Raw genomic sequence first — 17,482 nt, 5'->3', positions numbered from 1 at the left:
TCAGTAGCTGTTGCTAAAATAAAATTCAGGCCAGCCTTTAAGCGGGGAATAACTGGAATTTCTTTGTTGTTGCCTGTGAAGCTTCTCATAAATTACTACCTGTCACAACCTCCAATAGCATATCCCTTTTATCAGGTGTACCAAATTGCTTTTCATTAAAAGTTATGTGCCCAGAAAAGATGATTTGACTTCAGCAGTCACAATCAACCTGAGGTGAACTTTGATCAATGAGGTAGAACTGCCCCTTCTAGAAAGCTGAAGAGAAACCCGAGAACACCAGCCGACCTTTAACTATGCTTTGTTGCTACAAAGTTGTTTGAACTGTTCTCTTGACCTAGCAAGTCTGCATCATGGTTACCAAGACTGTGACCTGGATTCTCCATTGTCATGTAGCTTGTCTCATGTAGAAAACGGGCGCAGACGAGACAGCAGCACGGCTAAATGAGAAAGGTAACAATGTCCATTAGCTGTACTGCTGGTGTGAAAGGTGATGCTAGATGCAGGGCACCAGATAATCTTGTCCCCTCAACTCTGTCACAACACTGCAATTACAACAAGGTCTACACGAGAGGGCAGCAATACATGCTGGCATGCCTGGAGCAGCGTAGCCACGCAGCTAGTTGAAAAGCAGATTTTCTAGGCATATATAGCATATGATAGAGAATCGTGTAAAATACACAACATTCCATCTTTAAATATGTTCTTTCAGAAAGGACACACTAACACTTATAAAGAACCACGTCCTAGTCACAGCATGTGTGTAGCTGACACACAAATGATGCAATTCCTGCGGTCTCTGTGAGGAGGGCTCAGGCCTGGTAGCTTTCTGAAACCTGTACAGATGTGGGTTGGAAGATTCCATTTTAGAGATTATCCTGTGCCTGGCATATTTGCCTGGGACTGGGAAGCTCTTGTTTCATTTCCCAGCTCTGCCACAGATTTCCTGTGTGTGACCTTGGGCAAGCTACAATACCGCTCTGGATTGGAGTCCCCCAGCTGTAAGCTTGAGATAATACTGCTTCATCCCCTTTGACTTTGTCTATATATACTGCAAGCCCTGTGGGGAACAGCATCTCATTTCCTATTTGTTTGGCAAATAGTACTTGGCACAATGTGGTCCTGATCTTGGCTGTGCCATCTAGATACTACTGCAATGAAGTATGTTTTTATATCGTACCAAGAGGATGGCAGGAAGTCACTCTGCGTTAGTTTTACCTTACAGCGAGAGCAAGATGCAGGCGTGCTGAGGGAAGCTAGGGGTTTCTGAAGGTGAATCTTGTTTAGCTTTAAATGGATTTCTTTTCTAAAGGGATAAAAAGGAAAGGCAAGTAAAGGAATAAAGCCTTTTCATTTCAACTTTTGCTCAACTCTATTCTTCTTGCAAAGTGATGCTATCACAAGAGGCAGCTTAAATCCTTTTGCAAGTGCTACTTGGGAGTGTGTTGTACCTAATCGATAGAAACGATTAACTGGGCAGGCTGAGATTTGCTTGGTGGTCCTAAATGTTCCAGTGTTTCCACAAGTCTGATGATGTTCTAACAATGTGCATGCAACTAGTAATCCACCATGACAGGTTACCATTTCACGGTTTTCTGTAGACACCTAAGTGCCCTTTGGTATTGGGGGCTGAAGAGATAAAGTGCGCAAGAGTTAGAATTGTAGGAGGGTGCCTTTTTTTGGTTGTTTCCCAATTCCAAAGTGTTTTCTACATGCTCCCAATAAATTTAATTAACTAACAAACACTTCAGCTGCACTTACTCTGGAGACCTGCACAGAATGAGCACCCTTCAGCATGCCATAGCACAGAAACTCAACCCTACTGCTCAGTTCTGAGATTAAAGATCATTTTAAGATTCATTCAGATTGCCATCTGAACCAATTTAGGTAATAATTAGTGCACCTGCCGGCATTTGACAAGGCAATGAATAATCAGTCCCACGGCATCTTATCTCATGTCCTGCTCAATAAACCTCTTGCTGCTACCTTTGTCCACGGTCATCTGAGGAACCGTACAGCAGGAAGCACCTACTTCTAGGAACAGATCTCTCCTTCGGTAGGAAAAATGGACTTGGCCTGCCCCAGGCATGCAGTCATACAGGACAAGCACGTACTTCGGGCACTGTGAGCAACTGCAAAACCAGGCTCAGTAGCCTGAGAAGTGCGAGTACCCAGTGAAATTGCTTGTTTGACATATCTTTGTTCATTGTTGGAATGCAGCCTAACATTCCCAAGAAATAAAAACTATCTTCTTATGTTACTATCATTGAATAACAGTGACCCCAAGCATATACATTTTTTATATATGCACACATGCATACATGTGTATGTAGTCATGTCATTAGATATCATTATCCCTTTTCTCAGCTTGGAAAACTAAGGCCCAGGGAGGTGAAGGGCCTTCACAGAAGGAGTACATGCCCTTCATCTCCATGTACCTACTTTTGTATATGGATCTTTCACTACAAAGTCTGTTCTGATCACACAGAAATACAGAGTTGTCCAACGATGGTTCAGTCAGGCTGGAGGGCCATCTGGCCTAGCATTTGGCCTTTAGCTCTATAGCAAGAGCTGAATGGGCACAGGCACCTCAATAGTAAAGAGTACCCTTGGTCTGCAGGTACCAAAATAACCTACTCAGAGGGGAAACTTTCCCTAACCCTTCAGTCAGAGGTTAAACCTCTTCCTGATAGCAGAGAATTTATCTCCCTTCCAAACTAAATAATGTAAGCACTTCAAAAGAAGTGACTTTTAATCTCTCCTTTCGCAAGTGTTGCGCCAGGTTTGACCAATAAAGCTTTTACCTTTGAGATCTAATTAGTCTGTTTTAAACTTAGTTTTACTCTGCAAAATGAATGTCTTCATCTACCATTCATTTTAGCACACTGATTTCAGCATATGCAGAAGGACTTCAGCTCCTTGCAGAATTAAACACATTTATTTTAAGTTCTTTGGCAGGGACTGCAAAGCAGGGAAGTCGAAATTAACAGCAATAACAACAAGCTATTCTATGTTAAAGTGTCAAGTTTGTGTTTTCCTGTAGTGCAGATCATCAAGACTCCAGTTATCTCCATGTTCACTTCTGTGCTGGTTTTGGCTGGGGTAGAGGTAATTTTCTTCATAGTAGCTAGTATCAGGCTATGTTTTGGATTTGTGCTGAAAACAGTGTTGATAACACAGGGATGTTTTAGTTATTGCTGAGCAGTGCTTACACAGAGTCAAGGCCTTCTCTGCTTCTCACACCACCCCACCAGCGAGGAGGCTGGGGGTGCACAAGAAGTTGGGAGGGGACACAGCCGGGACAGCTGACCCCAACTGACCAAAGGGATATTCCACACCATGTGACATCATGCTCAGCATATAAAGCTGGGGGAAGAAGAAGGAAGGGGGGGATGTTCGGAGTGATGGCATTTGTCTCTCCAAGTAACCGTTACGCATGATGGAGCCCTGCTTTCCTGGAGATGGCTGAACACCTGCGGGCCGATGGGAAGTGGTGAATGAATTCCTTGTTTTGCTTTGGTTGCATACAGGGCTTTTGCTTTACTTATTAAACTGTCTTTATCTCAACCCACAAGTTTTCTCACTTTTACTCTTCTGATTCTCTCCCCCATCCCACCAGGGGGGGTGTGAGCGAGCAGCTGTGCGGTGCTTCGTTGCTGGCTGGGGTTAAACCACGACAATCAGTTTTTCACCTTCAAGATGTAAAATATTCTTAGAGCCTGAACTAAGAATAAGGGAAATCTTCCTGGCATTGTTCCATCTTATTTTGGCTGTAGAAATGCACACGCTCTCTGATGCACGGGAGATGGGCTTACTGCATTTCACTGCCTCCATGTCTGATTAAAGCTGGAAGATGAAAAGGTAACTGAGGGGTATTAGTAAAAGGAACTCCATCTGAGCGAGGCAATTCTAGGGTGGCTGTGTTTGGGGTTAAAAATTTGAGTCTGTTCTGATTTCTTCTTCAGGTAACTGTACTTAGCTTATCGCTTCTCTTGTCAGCATATGCGAGTTACCTGTTTTGCTAGAAAAGCTGTGCAGCAAAACTAGAAAGAGCCAACTGTGATTATATTTAGATTTGAAGCCCCCCAACTACAGTGGTTTGAAACCATACATCCAAAAAAGCTGGCATTTCACAGTGGTGTTCCTGCTATGGTTCACAACTGCATGGCTGAATTGCAGTTTCACCTACCTCACAGTACTGATAACAGGGATAGATCAGAAGGAAAAAAGGGTTCTTGGCTGTGCAGCATGCAGTTGTGAGGCAGTGGTTCTGAACTGTTTTTTTGCTCCTCCTGGTCCATCCAGAAGCTTGAGACTCTCCTGTGACGTGGAGGTGCCTTCAGTCAAGGGGGCAAGCTTGCATCTTGAAGGCACTGTCACGTGGACTCATCGGGAACATCTGGGGAAAGGGAGGAGATCCCCTCTTTACAGGCTTGTACAAATACAAACGATCTGACTGTACCCACAAGGGAAAATGCTAGGGTACCCTAAACTACCAGTGTGCTGTCCCAGACCAGGCAGCTTTGTTCCTGGAGAAGGTAAGGATGATCTCCGAGTAAAACAAAAGGAAGGGACATGCAATACCTTCTCACTGACTTTGACAGGCAACTGAATTGCCCTCTACCCCTTTGAATGTATTGCCCTGGGGTTACTACACTCAAGCAACCCCATGACATTACTGTGTACTTTTAAAAACAATTATTGCGGACTCGGCATGTTCAGCAATCACAGCAAACAGCTGGACTCTTGGAAATACCTTCTGGGCCTGGCAGGACACTGACTGGAGCACGCTTCCCATAGATGGCTCCTGGGGCATGGCACACAGATTACTCTCAAAGGTCATTTTAAATAACTGTACCTACCTTGTAATTTACAACACCGGAATTGGCCCCGCGACCAGTTGTGTTAGGCATTTTGCAAAGCCACTTCACATTTTGCAGGCAGACGGACATATCTTTATTTTCTTATTTCTCCGCTCTGTAGAACAAATTGCAATCCAAACATACAGCTTCCTTCTGTTGTGCCAAGGAGCAGGAACACATGCAGCCCAGGTTCACACAAACACATTTTTCTTTACAGATGGACTAGGAGTGCCCATGAGGATTACCTAATGATGGCAGCTTGTTAGGCCACGGTAGCTCCATCTCTCAGATGTCAGGAGATGTTGAAGGATGCACAGGCAGCCTTAACTCCGATCCTTGCCCACACACATTCCCATACTCTTCAGTTACCTCGGTAGCACCTGTAATAAGCCATTCTTGCCTATTCTACACACCTTTTCTATTTTTTTAAGCAGTGTGTTATTAAACAGTTTTTTCCTACTCGTGTTGGTACATACCCCTCTACAGATGTCTCCTTCCTGACTTCACTCTGGAAACCGATCATAGTGCATTCAGCATAACAGACCCAGCAAACTGCCTGTATGTCAAAACCAAGCATCTCTAAGAGTTTGCAGTACTGGAAAAAACAAACCAACCTCACATTCATGCTCTCAGTCCCCTAACTCATAGCAGCTTCTCTCTAGAACAACAGAGGGCACCACTCTTCACACAAAAAGCTGCAGCTGGAAAGGAGCAGCCCTGCATTTGAATAATCGTTTGGTAACTAGAACATTTCTCTCCCAGTAGGTGATTGGGAGTGAATATTCTTCCTCCAAGGAGGTTCACCTCTGCATCTCCTGCTCCCTGTGGGAAGGCCCTAGCCAAAAGCTGTTCTCAGAGACATGTGTACTGTTTCTCTTGTGGATCTTCTCCTAGTTTGCACAGAATAATCAAGCAGTTGCTTACTGAGAAATAGCTTTAGTTTATTGATGAGGGTCTTCACTTGGGGGAAGAGGAAACCAGAGTGCCAGTTCCTACCCCAGCTCCTGTGAAGATCTGTTTTTATTCCAGTGGGTTTGTAACATGAAATGCATAAACATGCTGCAAAGCCCGGCTGGAATCTAGGTTTCTGCTCTCAGATGACTGCATTGTTACCTTCTGATCGTTCTGTGCTTGCTGTCCAACAGGTGCCTCCAGCCGCAGCCTCCCCTGCCACCTGGTGAGTGCTGCCACTGCCGACAGTTTTGAAATAAAGGCAGCAAATCTAGTTCAGCTGTCGAAAAACACGCTGATTTGCACATCTACCTCTGTGAAAGGCTTTAGGGCCGAGATCGGAGTAAAAGGCAGTGATAATCATCTGAGGCCCAGAGCAAGCAGGGGGTACAGATGTGTTCTATTAACTAGCTTGTACAGCTTTCTTCTGGTCCCACTGGCTGTGGTGAATTCGTTTCCTGGGCAGCTGTCCGCAGGGTGGCTCTTGTGTCCAGATTATGTTGTGTGAGCAGCAGCAGGATTATGCTGTGGCCAGGACCGATGACTGCTCTAGGCCTCTTGGCTGTGGTAAGGAAGCGAACTAGCAAGAGCTGCTGAGGCTGGTACCAGTGCCTTTCCCTGGCCCAAGCAGGAGGGTCCATGGGATGCCATTCACGGTCCTCCAACCTTGGGCTTTCCGAGGTATGTCTCAGAACCACATGTATGTGGGAGGACTGGGTACGTGACAGGCAGGGTGAGGGAGGACTGGCAGCTCCTAAATAAATAAAAAGTTCAGGTATATAAAATGTGTAGCAGATTCTGCTAGGGGATTAAGCACTCCTGGTGCTAAAGCTGGGGTGCTTGAAAGCTAGTCTGGTTTTCCAGCGGCATCAGCTGTGCTAATAAAAGGTCTTGCCTTCCCTTACAGACCATGCTTCGCTTATATCCCTAGACCTTCACAGTAACAACATTACTATTTGAGAAGAATCAAAGTGAAAAAACAGCCTCTACTAAGGAGTTCGCTGATCGTGGTTTATTAGCCCTCCAGCTGATGCCCTCAAAGGCTACAAACCTCTTGGTCTTTGTTGTTTTCTGTACAAGAAAGCAGAATTGGTCTGTACCTGCATAATACTGCATTCTGTTTGCTCAAAATGCATTGAACAAACCTCTTGAATGCCAGGACTCCGGATCCAACTTGTTTTAAACCTTGAATGCTGTCCCTGGGCAGCGCTAAAACTTGCCATCTCCCCTAATCTGCAGTGACATTGCTGGCGTTACTACCTCTACACAGTCCAAAGACCACAAGTGCCACTTCACCGCATGTACATGGTACACTCGAGGGGTGCTTGAAGGGACAAAGGCAAATTCAGTTTCCTCACAAGACCATCAAGCCACGAAGCCCACACGGGGCTGCCAAAACCCGATTGATCCGCGTAATGGGTTTGCCTGCCGGCCAGGGGTTCCGAATGAAGCTGTACCCGACCCGCGTAGGCCCTGAACCCGCGAACATTTCCCCCCTGGCGGCGCTTTCCCGGGGGTGTGCACCGGCACCCGGCCCTCTCTCGCCGCGGGGCGGGCGGAGGCCCGCGGGGCCCGCAGCCGCTGTCAGCCGAGGAGAGACACCGCCCGCGGGGCAGTCCCTCGCTCGGAGCCGCCTGGGCAGCCGGGCAGCCAGCCAGCCAGCAGCGCGGCGACCGGGGCCCAGCCAGGGCGGCGGCGGCGGCGGCCGTTTCTCAGGGGAGCCGCCACCCGCCGCCACGGGGCCGGCGGCCGGTAAGCCTGAGGTAACGCCCGCGGTCCCCGCCGCTGCGGGTCGCCCCCAGCGCCCGGGCGGCGGCTCCGCGAGGAGGGGCGCGACCCGCGCAACGGCCAACGGCTGCCCCGGGCCGTTGCCAGGGGACCGCCGCCGCCCCCGCGCCTCCCCTCCCCTCCCCTCCCCGAGCCGGCGCGGCCGGCGCGCACGTGCCGGGCAGCGTGCGCGGGGTCACGTGGGAGGGGCGCGTGACGGCCGTGCTGCCGCCGGCTGCCTCAGAGGCGGCCGCGCACTTTGGACTGCGGCGGGCCGGGACGGAGGGAGCGGGGGTCGGAGCGGCTTTATCGCCAGGCGACCGGCTGGGGCGGCTCTCCGTGCGATCCCGCGGAGCCCTGCGGGGCTCAGAGCTAGTCCCGGTCGCGGTGGCCTCCTCTGTGGCGGGCCCGCCTCCAGGCAGGTCTGATCCCATCCTTCCGCGGCAAACCAACTGTCGCCAGCCTTCTGGGTGCCTGTGCAAAACTCTAAAGGGAATGCAGACGGTTCTCTGACAAAATAACCTAAATGACCTCTTTTCCCCCCTCAGGTTCCGTGCCTGTGTCTCCCAGAATTGCTATCCAGCACTAACGCGTGTGTACAAGCGCTGGGTTTTAAAACCAGAGGTAGGTGCGCAGACAGCCACGCGCTGTACTGCTTTACCTCTTCCACCATCTGCACAAATGCAGATTAGCTAAGTCAGACAGTCTCTTTTCAAGCATAGCATAAAAGATTTTTCATCTTTAGGAGGGCCATTCTTTTCAGCCTCTCACAGAATAAAAGAGTTCAACTTGCATATTAAAAAAAGACGTTCTGTTTCTCTGACTCCTAGTCCTGCAAACACATTTGGAGATCTTGCTGCCAAGAAAAGCTTTTTTCCTGCATCTCAGGCTGCTTTATTGTTAGAGTCTGCCCTCGGTGGTTTATGATTGTTCCCATTTGGTTTTGATGGAGATACTCATATTCCAGCCAAGGAGAAAAGTAGGTCCTCCAGCTGGAACCTAGGGCCCAGTCTTACAACCTTTACTGGAAGCTGTTGATCTGTGTACCACGGAAATACTAACCAGGGGCACTACTCACAGGATCCAAACGTGAAGTCAGATCAGTGGTCTCCAACCAAGTCCAAAGCCCTTAATGCTATAACTAGGACCATGCAGATCGACTGCTGCTCCTGTGTAGATGGGCTTCTTTGCAAACAACGTTATGTGTAAGCAAAGCTGTGTGCCTGCCTGCCACCAACTGCAGGGCTGGAGCCTTAGCAATTGTGCTGATAAAGTACAGTGAGAATAGAATCCACTTGAGTATCTGTCAGCTCAATTGGCTCTGTAGTGCAGGTATTACTCCAAACACACTTGGGGAGCCAATTTTCTGCTGAGTAAGAAGGTGCCATATTTACATAGCTCTTTTCCTGAGGTTGTTCTTTAGAAATTGCTCAGTTGTGAGAGTGACTTGGCCACAAGGGTTTCTTTTTTGGTAACTGGTTCTCCAGGTTTTGGTCCGGATGGAAGTATTTTAGAATGAGAGCTAGACTCACCTTTGAGCTCTGAGAGCAAAACAAGCGAGGTGAAATTAGGAGTAGCTTCCCTTTTCTGGCTGTAGGGCTGCAGTCATGCAGACAGCAATACCCAGGAGATGTCTGCACTCAGGGAACTGCTGATACCAGAGGATCGAGGGGACCAATTCCCAAAGCACTCACCAAAAATTTGCGCTAGTTCGTATCGTGTAGTTTCTGTCAGATCAAGCACCTCACTGTGATAAACTGTGAGGGGGAAGGGAACGTGGATGTGCTTCTAATAAGGAACAAATCTGCATTTCTAATTTGATCCCAGGAGATCTCAGCTGAGGTCAAAAAATCTGTGAAGAGTCGTGAAAATCAGTGCACCTGCTTTTAAACTAAAACAGGACAAATGGAGACAGGGAAACTGAGCTTTAAAAATATATAAAAGTAAAAAACCAAACCAACAACCAACAGGCCTGTATGGAGGCAGGAGAAAGAACTCTCCCCGGCCCCCATGGCCCAGTAGAGCTGCCTGGGATCACAGTCCCTCCTTTCCGAAACACAAGGTCACGTCTTCCCGCCTGTCCCAGGCGTGACCTGCCTCCTGTGGGGCACGGCGGGAGTGCCAGGCAGGAAGAGGCATGCTTGCACCCCAGGAAAGGGCAGCAGCGGCAGCAGCAGGTGCGCTGCCACTGGGTGCCCCGTGAGTTCAGTGAGGCAGAACAGCTTCTGCTGCTCGGCCTGGGGCAGGGCAGCTCCGTGCAGCCCGCGGCACTGCCCTAATTGAGGCTGCGATGAATTTAGTGTTTGTGACAGATTGACAACCCTGGAGACTGAAATGCTGTAGCCACAGGAAGGATGCAGAGAGTGAAGTGACAGTGGCAGCTCACCCTTGTTCACGTCCAGCCCGCATGTGTCTAGGACTTGCACAGTGGCTGCTAGTGGCAGGTGAGCCACTGGCTTCTTTCTCTCTGCTGCTTTGCAGTGAGCTACTGAGACTGCAGAATAACCAGGGATAGTAAATAGAGATTCAGACTTTCTTGAGTGAACCTGGCTCTAAAAAATCCAAGCCTTTTTTTTGTGGAGAGGAAATTTGGCATTTTTGTTACTTGTTTTCTTTGAGGTCATGCTTTCAAGTTCATTTCTGCAACTAGCAGGCAGGAAACTTCTCAAAGAAGGCAGAGATCACATGACTCCAGGAGCTGATGTTTGAAGAGAAAAGGAAATAAATACGTTGCGAGGCCCAGGGTACACAGCAGACTATAAGTTTACCGGTGCTGAAACACACATTGCACACACTCCCAAGGCTTGCTGGATGTCAAAGACATTCAGTCTGCCCTGACTAGAAGCGAAAATTAAACAAACAAACAAACAAGCCCCAAAACATAGACTTAGGACCTACTCCAAAGCCCATGACGCTCAAGAAAAGGACTCACACTGACTTAATTGGTAGGTCAGGCCTTTCTTAAACAGGGCTGATGATAGTCAATTTGAGTTCTATAACTGTAATCCTTCCAAACATAAAACTTTCATTGCCTTCAGTGGGAGGTACATGATATTACCTTCCATTGGCTTAACAATCTCAACCATGTTTATTTCACACATTGTAATGGAGCCTTTCATGCCACTACAATATACTGGATAAATAAGACCTGTTTTCAAAGTTTATTGCTTAAGAAAATATATTTGCCAGCTTACATTCCTTATCTTGTGGTTTATGAGAAAACCACATACTCAAGTGTATACACTCAAGTGTATACAGTAAATGTAGCACCCCGTCCTGCACTCTTAACACTTGAGAAGTGCAGATGAGAGTCCGTATATCATAGACTTATAGAAAGTAGGTAGGAAATAACAAGCATTGATAATACATATTTACACATAAGTGAATTATATTTAAGCCTGTCAGGCTCTTGTCCATTGCTTGTATGATTTTTTAACCTCGAGAAAATACGAAACATACAATTGGATTTAGGCTCCAAAGGGATCTGAGGAAGCCTGGAATTTAATAATTAAAGCTGACTGTAGGGTCCCTCCTGTCATTTGCCTTTTGCCTCCAGCAGCAGTGGGTTATCAGCCTCAATTACAAACCTTTTTTTCATGTATTTGCCTTTGTTAGGCATTGGTATTATCTGAACACACATATTTTGTCTTTATGTTTTATGTAATAAAATTTAATAGACCCCACTGATGGTGCAACTTGGCGTGAAGTCATTTGGCACGTTTGATTCAAGGGCTAATAAAAATAAGCCTTCCTGTTATTGTACATAGTAAATACTGAAATTGATAAAACCCTATAAAGATCTAGGTTTAATAGCCCAATGAAATCTAAACTGATTCATATTCCCAAAGGCTGGAAATTTGAAAAAGACGTAAAGCCTGGCCCACGCTCGGGTTCAAACCACCCAAGTTGTTCATGAGGGGTACGATTTTTTTGAAAACTGCTTGTGGCTCCACCCTTTCTGTGCATGTAGTAAAATGGTAGGAAGGGCTTCGTGCTCAGTCAGGCCGATTCCCTCCCTAGTATGAGGAGTTGGAGTATATGAGCACGTTCGTCCCAGTGTAACTCCGACCTCGTGACAAGTGTTAAGCTGTTTTAAGTGTGCAGGTCAAAGTAAAGTGGTTGGTGAGTTACCGAGTTGAAGGGTTGAACCTAGTTCCCTTTCGTTCCTGTGATAACGCAAGGCGCAGAACAGGATCCAAAGACGAAGTCAGATGCAGTTTTTTCCATTACCTTTGGTTTCAGCCCACAAATAATTGACTTCAACAGATATACTGATGCAATGTAGCGGCCTTTGGTCCATTATCATCACTTTATGGAAAAAGCACTTCTATGTCTCCATTGCTATTTGTACAGAGAGCCTTCTTATACCTCTACTAGGAATTAATTTTAGTATAGCTTCCACGTGAAAAGATGTATACCTATTTAACAATCCCATTTGAACAGTCTAAAAGGAGCGCTTATTTTTCACCGAATTTATAATTCCTCTTATATTTTAAAGGACTGCTGCAGTCAACACGACTCAGTGTTTTCTATTCCATTTGCGTTCCAGCTTCATTGTCAGTGTAGCTATGAGTCCAGAGTCATTGGGATTGAAGAACCAGTAGAGGGAGCACGAAACACTTCCTTTATATTTCTCTCTTACATAAACATTGGCTACTGTTTGAGGGTTTTCTTAATTTTATTTCTCTGGAACAGGAAGAAATTTTGAGAAAGGTGATCTGCGGCTCAAATACTAAATCTGTGGAAGTCTTTAGGGTGCTGCATTTCCATGCTATGAATTACTTGCCTGTTTCCACCACTCTGTTCCCCCTCCTGCTCTCCCCCCACAAATGTTCAGTTTTCTTAGAGGGTTTCCAAGCCGGGACATACATCATTCCTCCAGAGATGATGATACGTCATTAGATTGTCAGGCAAATCTTAAAGTTTGCTCATTGCGGAACAAAGATAGCTCCCATGCAGCAACAGGGCTGTAAAGTGTTAATTTTAAAGATTAGTATTTTGCAAAAAGAAGAAGAAAAAAGTAATGTCAGGAAGAAACATGTATGTTCCACATGCATGCTTTACACTTTGCTTTGTGAAACATGCCTATCTTAAAACAGAGTTTGCTAAAGTGAGTTAAAGGAAACCAAGCAAATTCAAACCCAGATTAAAAATGTGAAAAGGCATCAAATGATTAGTCAGTCACACAGTCACACATTTTGAAGCTCAACGCGCCCATTATTATGTATTCTCGTAAGATTTTTAATTAGTAGACAACCCCATTTTGTGTATTAAAGTTTTTATTCCTTAGTAAGAATTTTTTTAATCACAAAATAGTGTGGAAATATTTAGATAATAGAATTCATGGAGTGCTGGAAAATACCGAATATAAAGATTGATTTCTAATATATCACATACTAAACTGTTCTAAAACAGCTGGTTTCTTGCAGACAGGATTTATTTTTTTAATAATTTAAGACAGCATAAGCTTGTATCAAGCATAAGCATTGTAACAAAAGTGCAACTTTTTCAGCAAATCCTCCCAAAAGATATTTAACTCAAAATATCATTAACACATATTTTCTCCCTACAAAAATAGCATGTCAGACATCATTAATTGGATGTATTAACAACTATTTACATACAGCCACTCTGTAGGCTAGTAAGATTTTTTTTTTAACGTTGTTTAAACACAGCGTTTGAGGCAAACAGTAGCAACAGCAGCAGCAGATGCACCGAACGGACTGACAGACCCCGGACACGTACTCACTCCTCGCCAGGCTGTTGTGTCTCACCTCTTACGTAACATTCAAGTGAGATTTCTCACAGTGCTACCTTGGCAACAAACTAAAAATATCTAGGCAAGGTCTTGGTTTAAGCCTTATTAGAAAAGCTTTATCTGTGTGATTATCTGGCGTCTGGTTTGTCTCCAGAAAGGGAAATCGCGACATTTGAGCATGGGATGAGGGGAGAACCCGTATGGGAAACTTACCCCCACCGGTCTAATCATTTCTGATTGCACAGTGAGGTGTTTACCTACGGCCTCCAGTTTGTGTCATTCGGAATTTAGCATAAAATGAGTTCAGGCTGACGAGTTGCTCTGTGTTTTCTTGGGGGAGAGAGGGGGGGTTCTTTTTGTAGTTCAGTGCAGAAACATTCATTTTATACAGCAAGGTTCGGGGAGAAATCTCTCGGGAACATACTGAATTAAATAAAGACAGGGTGAGAACAAACGCACTTGCCACACCTGTATACCTTAGCCGAAAAAAAATTATATAAAATAAACACAAGGTTACATAATGGGTCTGACCCTCCTTCCCTTGCACACCCAAAACTCACTGGAGCCAGCGGCATCCCCGGGTGCTCAAGGCACTGCAGGTTTGGGCTCAGGGTGCATCCCTCCACGCTCCGGTTCTCAATAAAGTGCTAGCACGGGTGCTGGGGTCTGCCCTTCTTCCCTCGCCTCGCCTCGCCCCCCGCCCTCACCCTGAACCCACCCAGGTCTCCCGGACAACAAGTGCAAGTTCCTAAGTGGGACTTAGGGACACTGTATAAACCCATTCCAAATAAGGTGCAACATTTAAGTTACCCTATAGAGAGAGAAAAAAAAAGTATCCTTACTATTTTTTCTTCCTTCTTCTTTTCTTTTTCCTTAACATATTTATGCATTTATAAAGCCAAACATTAAAAAAATACTGAGTAGCAAATTTTATCCTTGACGGTCCTCCGCGGGGGCAGCGCCGGGGCGAGCCGCCTCGGCAGCGGGGCGCGGGGCTCCCCGCGGGGGCGGCCGTTCCCCCGGGCCCGGGCCCCGGCACCCCGCGGCCGCCAGCTCCCGGCTCGGCCCGGTCCGGCACCGGCGACCCCTTGCAGACGCCGCCCTGCCCTCCGTAGGAAACCGGGGGCGCAGGTGCCGGCCCGACGGCCCCTCCCCGCCCCGCGGCGGGGCGGCCAGTCCGAGGGGAGGGCAGCGGCGGCGGGGAGCCCGTAGGGGCTCCCGGCCGGCGGCGGCTCACGGGCCCTCGGCGCCGGGCTCCTCGGCGGCTGCGGTCTCGGCCTCCTCGCCGGGCTCGGCGGCGGCCAGCCCGGCGGCGGCAGCGAAGGGGTGCGGGAGGTGGGGCGCTGGGGGCAGCCCGGCGGCAGCGGCGGCGGCCGCCTTCTCGGCGGGGCCGAGCACGGAGGAGAGGCAGGGGAATGAGGCGGCGGCGGCGGCGGCCGCGGCGGCGGCTGCCTGGGCCGGGATGCCCGGGTAGAGGAGCGGGATGGGGGCGGCGGGGTAGAGATACTTCTCCAGGCTGCCTTTATCCAGGAAGGGCTGCATGTAGGCGGCGGCGGCGGAGGGGAGATGAAGTAGAAGGGCAGGCAGAAAGGGGCCGCCGCCGGCGGCTGTCCGAAGGGGGCCCCGCCGCCGCCCGCCCCCAGGGCCATCAGCGAGCCCAGCAGGGCGGCGTCGGGTCTCACCAGCGCCGCCGCCGCTGCCGCCGCCGCCGCCTCGGCGCCCCGCGCCGCCAGCCCCGGCGGGCCGGGCAGGGGGCTGCCGCCGCGGTCCAGCTTCAGCCGCTTGGGCGCGGGGGGAGCCTCGTCCCCCGACGGCTCCTGCTTGATGGCCAGGGCGGGCAGCGCCCCCCCGGCCGCCGCCGCCGCCGCCGCCGCGGGGCCGCGCTCGGGGCGCGCCTCGCCCTCCCCGCCGTAGCCGCTGTCCGTGTCCGTGTCGGTCTCGGCGCTGAGCTCGGCGGCGTGAGTCCGCTGGATGACGGGCACGCAGTTAGCCTGGCCCTCCGGCTTGTGGCCCGGCGCGCAGGGGGGGCGGGCGGGGAGGAAGAGGAGGAGGATCCCTTGCTGAGGGGGCCCGGCGGCGGGGAGAGGAGCTGGGGGCCGGGCAGGAACTGCGAGGAGATGGAGTGCAGGTGGCCGAGGAGCTGGGCGCATCGCTGCTCGCGGGGGGTCCAGCTCTCGAAGCGGGAGAGGTACTGCAGCACTTCCTTGGCGCACGTCTGAAAGCCCGAGTGGAAGGCGTCCAGGTCCGCCTGCACGGGAGACTTCATGGACCGCTCCCCTGCGGGGGAGACCGAGAGGGGACAGCGTTTGCCCGCGGCTCCGGCGTGGGGTGTCCCGCTCCGCGCCTCCCCGCGCCCGCCCCCGGTGCGCCCCTGCGGCGGCGCCCCCCGGGGCCCGCTTACCGTTCTGCAAAGCAATGATCTTCTGGTGCTGCTGCTCCGTTAAGGCTGTTAGCGCTTTCAAGTGTTTCAAAGTCAATTCCAGCACCACCGCTTTCTCCAGGTGTCCCAGCGTCTGCAAAGGCAAGGGAAGGGGGCGGCTCGGCTACCTCCCGGCACGCTTTGGCCACCGCCAAACGCCGCCTCCGTAACTTCGGGGAAACTGGTCCCCGAGGGGCGTTACGGCCAGGGCCGCCGCCGCGGCAGGCAGGCAGGCAGGCAGGCAGGCAGGCAGGCAAGCAAGCAAGCAGCCCGGCGGCCCGCGCCCCCGCCGCCCCGGGGGCTGCGCAGCGGGCAGGCTGCCGGCGCCTGCATCTGCATGTACATCTACGCTCCTCTGCACCTTACCGTCAATTTCAGATGCTCGGGCAGTAAATCCTTCAGCTGGGCAATGCATTCGTTAATCCTGTCTCGCCTCTTCTTTTCTATCAGTCTATGTGGCAGTTTGTACGTTTCCTAATTAGCAAAATCCGGAAAAGCCAAGCGTTAGACAGAGTCCCTCGGAACGACGATCAAAACCAAAACAAATGTCATGCCGACCACATGCCGCGCAAATTATCGCCAAGGCACCGCTCTCCCCGCCGTGCCAGCTCGCTCGTAAACCCGCTTGCAGTTCGGGGGGAAGTTAAGAGCGCAGCCCCCCGGGGATGCTCTTGGGAGTGAAGCTGCGCCGTAAAATTTGGCGAACCCCAAAGAAGCGCTTAGGCGAGAACAGCCCCAGAAACTTACTCTTACCTTGCTCTCGTCCCTCTTCACGCCTCTTTTGGGTTTGCACATATACAGGGAAGGGTAGTCCAGCCTGGAGAAAAACACAAAGATCCAGCATCGGCAAGAGCGAGAGCTCGCCCAGCACCTCCTCGAGTGGGCAAGCAGAGCCCGAGCGCCGCGCGGGGAGCCGAGCGCTCTGCCCGAAGGGCCGGGCAAGGGATCGCCCGGGTCCGCCCGCGGAGGCAGGCGAGCCCCGCGCACCGCCGGGCAGCCGGCTCGGCTTCCAGCGCTTCGCAGCACTTTCTTAAGAGGACGAAACGCCGCAGAGAGACGAGGCGGAGATGCTGCCCTGGCGCCTTACCCTATAAAATCCCTGTGCTCCAGTAGCTGCCTCTCCGGCAAGCGGGAGATTCCTTCATCCATGTCTGGCAGCGGCTGATGTTTCGTCGCTGCTTTTGATTGAGCCTGCGGGATGCTGAGATCAGTCCTTGCAGATCCGCGACCGACGCTGCGCACATGCAGCCTCCGTCCCCCTCTCCCGTGCAGCGGCGAAAGTGTGCGGCAGTTCGTCGTCCCCCCCACCCCTGCCTCCGCCGCTGCCGCTCCCCTGCCCGCCTCGCTCCCGCTCCCCGCGCACACGCCCGCAGCACACGCTGCGCCGAGAGTTTGCACCCGCCGCCGCCGCCGCCGCCGCCGCCGCCGCGCCGTGCCTGCCCGCGGGCACGCGCGCCGCCAGCCAGCCCCGCACCCGGCTCACGTGCGGCGCGCGCCGGGAGGGCGGGGGGCGGGGCCGAGGGCGGGGCGGGCGGGACCGAGGCGGGGGGGGCTCCGTGGGCTGCCGGCGGGGGGGGGGGGTTGTCCCCGCCGCCGGCCCGGGGGGGCCGCCCTGCGAGACACCGGCTTTCCCCCGTGTTATTGCTATTGCTGTTCTCATTATCGTCGTCATTATTATTGCCATAATTATTGTCATTATTATTGTATTTTTATTATTTTTATAATTTT

General features: G+C 50.6%; 1 protein-coding gene across 1 annotated transcript; it reads right to left on the bottom strand.

The window, feature by feature from the left end:
* Positions 1–14,568: 14,568 nt before the first annotated feature.
* On the bottom strand, positions 14,569–16,984 carry BHLHE41 (basic helix-loop-helix family member e41). The gene is given in 7 exon segments (XM_050911265.1): positions 14,569–14,900; positions 14,903–15,358; positions 15,361–15,612; positions 15,737–15,848; positions 16,121–16,228; positions 16,508–16,571; positions 16,842–16,984. Coding segments are annotated over 7 exon segments (1,386 nt in total). The 5' UTR covers positions 16,904–16,984.
* Positions 16,985–17,482: the final 498 nt, after the last annotated feature.

Source organism: Gymnogyps californianus, chromosome 1 (assembly GCF_018139145.2).
Source record: "Gymnogyps californianus isolate 813 chromosome 1, ASM1813914v2, whole genome shotgun sequence".
NCBI lineage: Eukaryota > Metazoa > Chordata > Aves > Accipitriformes > Cathartidae > Gymnogyps > Gymnogyps californianus.
The sequence above is the reverse complement of the archived record's forward strand: the minus strand, read 5'-3'. Positions and strand labels throughout refer to the sequence as shown.